The sequence below is a fragment of the Parasteatoda tepidariorum genome, chromosome 8 (genome assembly GCF_982258835.1).
Source record: "Parasteatoda tepidariorum strain Cologne lab strain chromosome 8, Ptep-v5.0, whole genome shotgun sequence".
Lineage (NCBI taxonomy): Eukaryota > Metazoa > Arthropoda > Arachnida > Araneae > Theridiidae > Parasteatoda > Parasteatoda tepidariorum.
The window spans coordinates 49,192,841-49,203,747 of record NC_141762.1 but is presented as its reverse complement, the minus strand read 5'-3'; the positions used below and the strand labels follow the sequence as shown (position 1 = coordinate 49,203,747).

Here is a 10,907-nt window from a genome sequence, read left to right as displayed (position 1 = left end):
TATAACATTTGTCAACATGTCCAGGCAAATAGTAATTTTCAATTTATTATTTTTTATTATTTTATTTAATAATAATAGAAAAAATTAGAATTATTAGGTATATAAATTTTTGTATCACTTTAAAGATTATGATTTTATATGGCAAAATACCAAATTTCAACGAAATCGGCCAAATATTTCCTGAGAAATCGAATTTTAAAGAAGTCAGATATTTAAAATTCAATTTCTCAATAGCTATTCCACCGACTTCGTTCAAATTGTATTTTGCCATATAAAATTGCATTCTTTAAAATGGTGTAAAAATTTGACATTTCAAAACATTTCAAAAATCTTTTCGACTACTATTTAATGTAATGAATAATAATTAAAAATAAGTTTTTCCATAGAATTTTCTTTGAATAAGCGAATTTTGTAATAATGTCCAAAATTTTTCCAATTCGCTTAAAAAAGTTCTCGAGATCTTTCGAAATACGCAAAAAGTAAACTAAACACTAAGAAGTTTCAAACTTTGGACCACCTTCCTTAAGGACAGAAATCATAATCCGTTCTTAGTTGGTGAAACTTCGATCATATTCGAACAAAAGTTATGTAGGGTATTTTTTATTTATTTTGAGTTGTGTACACAATGAGCTGATAAATAAAACGATATTACTTTTCGATATTCCTAACGTATTACGAATAAAAAAAATACCAGTTTATTGACATACTTTCCCCCTCTAGAATACGCATTTTGAACTTCTGAAATAGTTCTTCGTTTATTATTCTTTTTTATTCAAACAGGAAGTAAATAATTTGATGTTATCAGTTAAAAATTGAAGTTCATTATACCCTTTCTTATCAGAAAGTATCGAAAATAGCTTTATAAGTGATGAAATAATCAACTTTTTCAGTTTTTACATTTTTCTATAATCTGTGAGTGTGAGGACATAGTCATAGAAGATTAAGCGAAACTAACACGTACTAAAAAGGAAATAAACTTATACATTTTGCATCATCGCCAATCTAACCAGCCTTCAAATCAGTCAAATAAGCTTTTCAAAATATTTAATGATGCTTTCGTTAAGCTTAATAATTAGAACCCAGATTTTGACAACTTAAATTTTTTTTGAAAGTGCCCTTAAAATTGTTTAACACCAAGCAAAACCTAAAATGTTGAAAATAATCTGGAATATATTTAAGAGCCTAAAAAATTAAAAGGAAGACTATTCCTTTGACTCAAATGCGACCTCTCTTGTATATACTTTTTTTTCGGACGCTCTAATTACAAGCAAAAATATATTTTCATGCTTTTAATTATAAAAAAACAATCTAATAGTAATCTAAATAAAGCTGTATGTTATCAGAATTAAAGTTTTACTTTAATATATAATTTAAAAGCAGTCGCTTGAATTTTTTTTCCCAATCATATTCAAAAATTTATCAATAGTTAATTTTGTAAATTAACGAAATTTTAATAATGACTGTTCTTAGATTCTCTAATGACACTTAGATTTCTAATAATGACTCTTAGCTTTAAATAACTACTAATAAGTTCACTGTTGAAAAATTAGTGTTTTGAAGTGAACCGTGTTTGAAAGATTTTAACTTTAAACCATCGCTGGGATTCGAATCCGGTTCACCTCATTGGAAAGCGAGTGCTCTATCCCTCGAACCACTTCAGCTCCAGTTGATGATATTAGACATACATATTTATTTTAGAATCTTTAATGAGCTTGATAATGGAAAAACTTTACTAGTTTCAAGAATTATTAAAGGAAAAAAAGCCGGTATGTTTCACGCCTTCAAAAGCGGGTGTCCATTCTCTAGCCTCATCACATGGAAATAAGGAAAACAAAACAAATTTGATAAAAAGGAAACTGAAAGTTGCCAACAAAGAAGTGAAAAAAGGCTGAAAGAGAAAAGACTTTGGGCTGATGTGACTGTAGTGAAAAGAATTTTTGCGTTTTCGGAATTAAATTTTCGCGCAAGGTCCCACTAATCTGCAGCAACAGATGATTTCTTCAATTCTTGCTGACGGACACGCCTGTCGTATTCCTTTAATTTAAGTTTTAAAACTCCTCTTATTTGCCTAACGTTGTCAAGATTGCAATGGTAAATACGGAATTAGCATTTTTATAAATGCCTAAGTGATATTCAATACTGACAGAATCTTCAAGGGATTTAAATTTAATTTTGTTAACAAGCCTGTAACTGACTTTAAAATCAAAACGGGACAGGATATTAGTTATTTTGTAGAATATGGAGTAAATTCACTTTAAAAATTGGAAGAGGAAGGACGTTTGAGTCTCGTAAGAGCTGAATCAACTCTAGAAGGGTGATGGGTACAAAGAAGGCTTCAAAGGTATTTTTTTACTTTGTTATGTACTTGAAACTTTGTCCCGTAATTGGAAGGATTTGATAGTTTGCTGAAATTTTCAGCAAGAGTATCAGCGATGACTTTAAGATTAAATATTTCAGTTTCACAGCAAGAGAGTGGATAAAGTTAAATTCGAAATTTCAGGAAGAATTGGAGTAAAGGTTAAATACAAGTACAACAAAAGTACGAAGGGCAGAATTTTTCTAGAAATTAGAGTGAACGATAAAAATGGATAAATATGTACGATGAACAGAGGTGAAAAAATTATAAAAGGTGGGAAAAGGTGTCCCAGTTGAGAAAAAAAATCGGAAGCATTTAAATAGTGTAAAAATAGAATAAGTTAGAGAACCTAAGAGAATGAAAGATGCTATTTTCAAAAAAATGCAATCTTAACTTTGTGAAAACCAACTTCATCAACGTGAGAGTCGTTGTAAAAAAGTTTTAACAGCTATATAATTGATGGTAAAGTTTGAAAACTGAAACAAAAGTTAACGAACGTACCAGTTGCAAAACGTTAATTTTTAGAAAATGTTATCTAAACTTTGTGAAGGGCAATTCCATTTGCTTGAGATTCATTGAAAGAAACAGCTGTTTACAGATTGTTAAATGTTTTCTCAAATTTAGGATGGAAATTGAAAACGTTTAACGAATCTACTAGCATGGAAAACGTTTATTTGCGAAAAGGTAATATTAACCTTATGAAGGCCAATTCACTCCATAAAAGAGTCTTTCAAAGAAACTTTTAACAGCTATATACAAGCTGTTAAGTGTTTTTTCAAAGTTGGAATGAAATTTGACAAACGTTAACGAGCCTATTTGTATGGAAAACGTTAATTTGCAAAAATACAAACTAAACTTTGTGAAGGTCATATCCATTCGCATGAGAGTCATTGCTGTCGACTGTTAAATGTTTTTTCAAATTGGAGATAAAAACTGTTGAAAGTAAATTAGTCTATGAGTATGAAAAATGTTATTTTATAAAAAAAATGTTATTTAAAATTTACGAAAGCTTATTACGTCTTTAATGTCATGGCGAAATTTCGGCATATTTACATTTACCAACCATATCTCTTTGAATTCATACTTCACGTTTCATTTTCTACATCGAATACTGAGGCATTCTATAAAAAATGAGAACAATTAAAATCTAATGCGGGCATATTGTTTAAAAGAATTTTATTTTCTCTTTGTTGCATTCAAAAAATCGTCTGAAAATGCAATTCTTATTTATTACCACACTTTCCTACATGTGTATAAGAATATATTTAAGTAATAAGAACGAAATTTCATCTTAGCTTTCGCTTATATAACAACTAAAAACAAAAATGTATCTCGTCTATCACTCATAAGAAAGACCTTGATTTAAAGGCAAAAAATAAAAACTATACCTGCTTGTAATACATATATTAAACAAATCACGCCTGAAGTTAGTTGCCGAAGGTCGAGTGGGACTTAAAATATTTTTGAAACCCACAGGAATAAAAAAAGTTTTCATTTATTAGAAAATATTTTTGAAAACTGGGGTTTTCATCCTATCTTTTACGGAAGCATCCTTTTTTGTTTATTTAGGACAAGCATCTTTTTTCGATAAAGAGGTATATTTTTTTGTGATAACATCTTGATTATTTGACAGAGAGGGATAATATTTTGAATGAAGTAGTCGGTTATTTTCTACGATGCATGCTGATATAATATTAGCGTCTATTCTACATTGGGCAAAAACTCATCTTGCCACTTCATCCTTGGTAGTAGCTTTCTCTGCCTGGTTTTTTCTATATCGAATTTTCAACAAACCCAGAAAGAACTTTAAACTAGCACCAGGACCATGGTTCAATTTACCATTCGTTGGCTATTTACCGTTTTTGGGTTCAGACTTCATCAGCGGATTCGCAAAACTACAAAAAAAATATGGACCTATTTTTAGGTAAGTTATGTTATTTATTTTCCAAGTTGTATTTTATTTTATTTTGTAGCCGACTTATTCTGAATTCATAACTATCGAAGTTCAACTTGGTAGTCTTGTAATTTTGAACACAATTCAAAAGACTACTGGATCAAACAAATTGACAATTTAACCTTCGTGGAAGACTTTCGAGGGAACGAGACCGCATTTGCGTTACACGGAGAGGAAAACCACGAAATTCTTCCAGGTTAAACTGAACAACAAGGGGATTATAAGAAATCATAATCCGTCTACCATTGGAGATATTTTATGTCTGCACTGTGATCTGTGCGAGCCGGGTATAGAATTCATAGCAACCATCCACCGATGGGATTCGAACCTGGGTACCTCATCTGGAGGCGAATGCTCTATACCAGGGGTGGCGAACCTTTATACACCAACGTGCCTTTATTTTCTAAAATTTTTTTAATGAAATCACAGACGTGCCTTTATTTTCTAAAATTTTTTTTAATGAAATCACAGACGTGCCATCAAATAATTTTGACTTCATGATTATTGGGAAAATAATAATACTAAATACTATCAACTCCAAACTCTTTATTTACATTGAAAAGAAAATACATTTCGCAATGTCTCAGTTATACGCGTAATTCAACATAAAGTAGCATCAGTGGGACTTCTGTTTTTGCAGATTAAATTACAAATAACTTATATTAGGTTGTAAGATATTAGTTTAAGCAGGACTGTTGATTTTTTTGCTAGTTACTTATTGTTAGCTTGTTTTTTTATGGTTATTAATTGTTCTTTTAGCATTAATTGTTAAATTTTTTATTAATAATTGTTTATTATTTTGTTTGTTTTTTGTGAATTTTAATTTAATTGTTACATATGCTTCATAGTGCGTGACATTTGTGTAATAACAATTCATAGAGCAATAACAATTGTGATCGGTGGCGTGCCCTATTGTGTCCCGTGCCATAAATGGTACGCGTGCCATTGGTTCGCCATCCCTGCTCTATTCCATGAGCCACTACTGTTCTTAATTGTATTTTGCAGCTTTTTTTACCATCGTTTAATAGCTGATTTTTATCATACTTGGGGCTATTAATGTTTATATGCGTAGCGTTGAAATTTTTAACTCGGTCCAGAAGGCAAGTAGATTCCGTTCAAACACTAGAGCAAAGAACGCCTTCTTAAACAGCTTGTTCGAGGAAATCATCTGCATTTGTGTTACATGGGCAGAAAAAACATGAAAATCTCTCGTAAATAGCTATACTGCAGCAAGGGATTCGAATCCATGATCCATTTAAATCGAGTGTTTTAAATCAGCTATTTTGTTATGAGAAAAATGTGGTTCACGAATCGACAAGCTATCCATTAAGCACTGCATCTATTTTTCTATTTTTTCTATTTATTACGCCTTTTTGCTATTTTGTTCTTGAAGCATGACTAAGCGAAAAATTTAAAATACAGTTTGCATGGAATGTAGCATTTGAGATTTGGTTTGTTTATACTTTTTCAGATCATACTTTTTTTTTTAAACGTTATTTTGAAAGTCATATTCTGCTAATATTTAAACTTTTTCCCTTATTTCGATTACAATTAAAACATTTTATTTTTAACTGTAAGAGTTTTTTCTAATGAAATTACGGTTTAAATTTCATGTATTTTTTAAAAGGAACACAGATCATAAAATCTGTAAAACTTTTTTTTTTCAAAAAACAAATGCTTTTAGTGTTTTGAATTTTATTATTTTTTTACCATGTACTACTAAAGTAAACAAAAAATGGTTCATAGATCTTAATAAGACATTTTTAAAATAATAAAATAAATAAAAATGTTAAAACGAAATTTTCAATAAAACGGAAAGTATGTACTTCATTATTAAATGTCGATAAAAAATATCCAAATGTTAATTAATTTTTCACCTGACAAGTCTTTGATAAAATAAATTAATCATAATCAATATTATTTTAAAACATAATACTAATTAAAGTACTAAATATTACTAGCTTAAAATTTAAATATTACCAGTTTAAAGTTTTTAGCGTTATTTGCTATTACTGATTGAAAAAATAAAAAAAAAATTTCTTATTTTTCGTTTCTAATTATTTGTTAAAAAAATTTACAAAAATAGTTTGAAAATATTTTACAAATTTCACAACAAAATTTAAAGATAAAGACTTTCAAATTTCACGCAGTCATTCCTTATAGGTTTTGAGATATATCGTTTAAAACAAAATAAAATGCAGAAAAAAAGTGATTGAAGAGAAAAAGCATTTTAGGTTGGGTGTTTGCTTGAAGTTTACGTAGGACAAAATGAATCTAGTCTCTAAGTTTTATCCCGATAAAATGATACATATATTTTTGCCATTTAAAAGAATTTTCATTATTTTCAAGTCAAAAGATACCATAAATGCTTAAAGATTTTTATGAGCAGGATTCTCTTGAAAAATATAAATACATTTTATTAAACATAAATTACCGTATATCCCGTGTGTATAAATCAATATGATGTAGAAGTTGACTACCTATTTTTGGTTGCGAGATAACGAATTTCTGGAATGTCGGTTGACCGCTGTAAAAAACCAAATCTGTAAACATCTATATTGTAAAATTATTGAAAGCGTTGAATAGGGGCGGGGAAAGCTTGGTTGGTAGGAAGTTTGGCCCATGTACAAGAGGTTGTCCTGAGTTCGATCCCCAAAGAAGACTCCCCGTTTATTAATTGGTGACTGGGGCACGTTAAACCAGTCGAGTTACAAAATTCTCCAAGTTCCCATAACAAATCCATACCTCTGGGGGTACTGAATTGGAGATTGATCGTTCTCTGGTTTGGGTCAAAATTACGATCTGTGGAAGAATGAATGGAAGTATGAATGGGTCCGCCCTTTAAAACGGACTATGACCGGTGTGTGTGACTGAAATCGTATTCTTGGCCATAGATTGCGTCGCTGAAAATAAAGAAACTCACCCTCTGCCTTAAATTCGCTTGGTTTAACCAAGCAGGCTTGCTGGTATTGGCAAGTGTCATTAGAAAGAGCAACAACAGCAAAGTGTTGAATTTTGGATTCTTTCGATGGGGTTGACGATGATTTTTTGTAGAAATCAGCAGAAGAAGAAGTAAAATCCATTTCAGAGTCTGATCCAAATAACAACACTGCTTACTTTATTCAATCCAACACAAATGATGCTCTGGAATTTGAAAATTTGAAGTTTTATGGTATGTTTTAAAAGTTTTCATTTTTAAAAATTCTTGAATAAATTATCTTAACTTTTCTTACTTTCAATTTTTTTCTAAAAAAAAGTTTAAAGCATTGTCTCTAAAAAAAATTTTATTTGTAAAGAAAATAAGAAGAGGGAAAAAGCAAAATTAATTGTATTTAACATACTCAAATTGAAAATTAAAAATAGTTTTTTAAAAGGGTAAATTGATACAGATGTATTCATTATTGTTTATAATACATCGTTATTTTACAATCAACGGATCTGCGACTTTATTACTGATGTATATAATCAACCTTCTGGTTTTCCTAAAATTATGGGGGTTCGATAAGTCAACTTATACACCGGAATATACGGTTTAAAAATTATTTATTTATTTATAAAATATATGCTGTTTGTTTACTAAAATAACTGAAGCATCACTAAAACCACACAAAGCAGTAAGAGTCAGCATTCTTTATTAGTTAAACTACAGCTAATAAATACGTATAAAAACTAACAATAAAGCGGTGAAAATTGAAGTTAATAATATCAACGGTATAAAAATTATTTAAAACTATTTGCAAAATAAAATAGATGTTGTTTTTTTGCAATCAAAACAAAACCAAAACATCTAATTTTCACACAAAATAGCACAATTCAGAATTCTTTTTTATTAACCACTAAAATTAATATTTATGAATTATGAAAGAAAAGTATCTTGATAATTCATTTATTATTTATCCCTTATTTTTATTAATTTTTGGGGAAAAAGTTTTTTTTTTTTTTTAAATTATAAAAGTGCACTTTTGAATCACAAGCCAGGTGTACATACTATAGCATTATTTTGTGAGATATTTTTGAAAAATGATGCCTTATATGATTTAAGAAAAATTTAATTACAAGTAAATTAACAAAGAAGGTAAATCTGACTCCGTAACGATTCAATAAAAAGACCTTCAAAAGTTTCACATTTTGAAGGACAACAGAGTGTTTTTTTCGTATTCCACAAGTTTTTCTCTTACATAACAAGAGGCAAAATGTAACAATCTTAAAAGTTTCACAAGGTCATTACCACATTAATATTCCAGCGGCGATAACATTTTTTTTAGCTCTTTGAAGGCCGAAATATAAGAAAAATTCGTATAAGAATTTTAACTGTATCTTTAGAATTTAAATTTTAATAATAATAAAACGTAATAATAAAAAACTAATATTTTAAATAAAATATCAATAGTTATTTTTTTATAATAACTATCGTCAATAAATAATTATTATATTTTTATTAATTAATATAATATTTTATGCATATTTTTATTATGCAAGAAAAACTGGTATGTGTAAACATTATCACTCACACATTTGACGAATATGCTATGTAATTGAACAAAAAAAAGTTCTAAATTTAATCAGCTAGAACAGCCATTTTCTGACTTTCAAAGTTAAAATTGTTGCGTTGTCGGTGCATAGGGCATAAATGGGTTGTTTCCGAATCAATGTAATATACTCAAAATAAAAGCACCTAATGCAATATTTTTTCAGGAAAATAATTTTAAAAAAAATTCGAAGTAAAAAGTAATATTTTTAAAAACCACGTTTTTGTAGTGGAGAATAATAATTAAAAAACAATTGAAAAACGAAAAACGTGGGGCGCATGAAATACATAACATTAATATTATATTAGTGTGTGTATGTGTGCTCTTGAAAATATGTGTATGGTATATCTGTAATTGTAATTGTATCTGAATGTGGATGTGGAATATGTTTGTGTATATGCATATGTATGTGGATGTATATGTGGCTGTGCATGTGTATGAGTAAAAAAATGTGTATATGTATGTGTATATATACTGTTATGTATTGCATGCTACCCACGTTTTTCGTTTTTCAATTTTTTTTTAATTATTATTCTCCACTACAAAAACGTGGTTTTTAAAAATATTATTTTTTACTTCGAATTTTTTATTTTAAATTATAATTTTTTTAATTTTTATTTTATATTTTTTAAAAGTTATTACTTTTTAATTATTATTCTTCACTACAAGGAACGTGGTTTTTAAAAATATAGATTTTTATTTAGATTATTTTTCTTAGTCAAGAGTAGTCAAGACTACTACAAGACCACTACTAAAATAATACAACTTTCATTTTAAATTAGGGATACAAAAATCTTTATAGATAAACAATACCTTTACGACTTTCATTAGTTTTATGCTGATGACAACCAAAAAAATCTGGAAATGAATGAGGAAAAACTGGATCCTACCACGTAATTTTTCAGCCAATAAAAATACTCCAGCAATAAAAATCTTTTCACCTGACATGTAATACTAATTTGAAATAATGGAATCGACAACAAAAGACAATCTCGAAAATAATTTTTTTTTTAAATTTTTATTTTATTTTACTTTGTATGTCTTTTTTCTCTTCATTTTCATGCATTGTCATCCGATTCTGAACTATGTGCCAAATTTGAAGTTTGTAGCTAGTCGGGAAGTTAGTTTAAAATCGATTACAAAATTCCACACGGACAGACATACACGAAGGCAAGTTTATATAAACGTGGTAAAAAAAAATACCTCCCAACTTTTTGAAATATATTATAATAGTCGTTGTTGCTTTAATCATCATTCATCAAAATAAAAATATTTTTCTTTTCTAAATTTAAAAGAAAGGGTACTAGTGCAAAATGCCACCGACCACTTTAGCTAAAACTCGTTTCATATTGTAACAAGGGTATATTTAGATCATACGATTGAAAACTTGTGGCCCCATTTATTTGAAGAACTTATTATTTAGGTCGTGTGCCCAGTGGTAAGAGAATCGGGTTCTTTTTCGGAAAGGCCTAGTTTCAATCCACGACTCCGCTAAGATCCACTGCTTACCAGCGATGTATGTGCTCATAAAATCTGTGTAATCAAATGTCCTGTAGTCGGTAGGTGAGCAGTTCACTTCAAATCTATGTCAAAATTGAAGTGGCCTCTTGAATGAGTGATGTTACTATCCATCCGAGAGATGACGAACTTTTACCTTTGCGGTGCTCTCTTGTCAAACGAAAGGCGCACCTTCCTCACTTAATTCACAAAGGCAAATGGCTTGGTATGTTCAATCGTCATAAGAAACAGCAAAATTTTTTATTTTCAAGAAGGCTTTCGGTTTTGGTTTTGGCGATAATGGTCGTCGGGGGTATTACACAAGTACCAAATAAAGATTTAAAGTTTACTTTCTGTGAGTTATAATTATGTATTATTATTTTAAAGTTGTCTCACCAATGTTTACGCTAAATCAGCTTTGTAACCTTATAATTATCATTATTATTTTTTAATCAATTTAAACTTGGCGATGTACTTAGACTTAGCCACCTTTCACCGTTTGTTTTTCCTACTGAAATGCCAGTTTTCCCTCTTGTTATTCAAGGAGAAAGTTGTGTATTAAGGAGAAATT

The 10,907-nt window shown here is 29.3% G+C and overlaps 1 protein-coding gene across 1 annotated transcript in view; it reads left to right on the top strand.

The window, feature by feature from the left end:
- The first annotated feature begins 3,757 nt into the window (after window positions 1-3,757).
- Window positions 3,758-10,907, top strand: part of LOC107446930 (cytochrome P450 2J4) — a 98,342-nt gene continuing 91,192 nt past the window's right edge. The window contains exon 1 of the mRNA XM_016061714.5: window positions 3,758-4,280. Coding sequence (XP_015917200.2) covers window positions 4,033-4,280 — 248 coding nt within the window. The 5' untranslated portion in view covers window positions 3,758-4,032. The remainder of the gene's footprint in view (window positions 4,281-10,907) is intronic.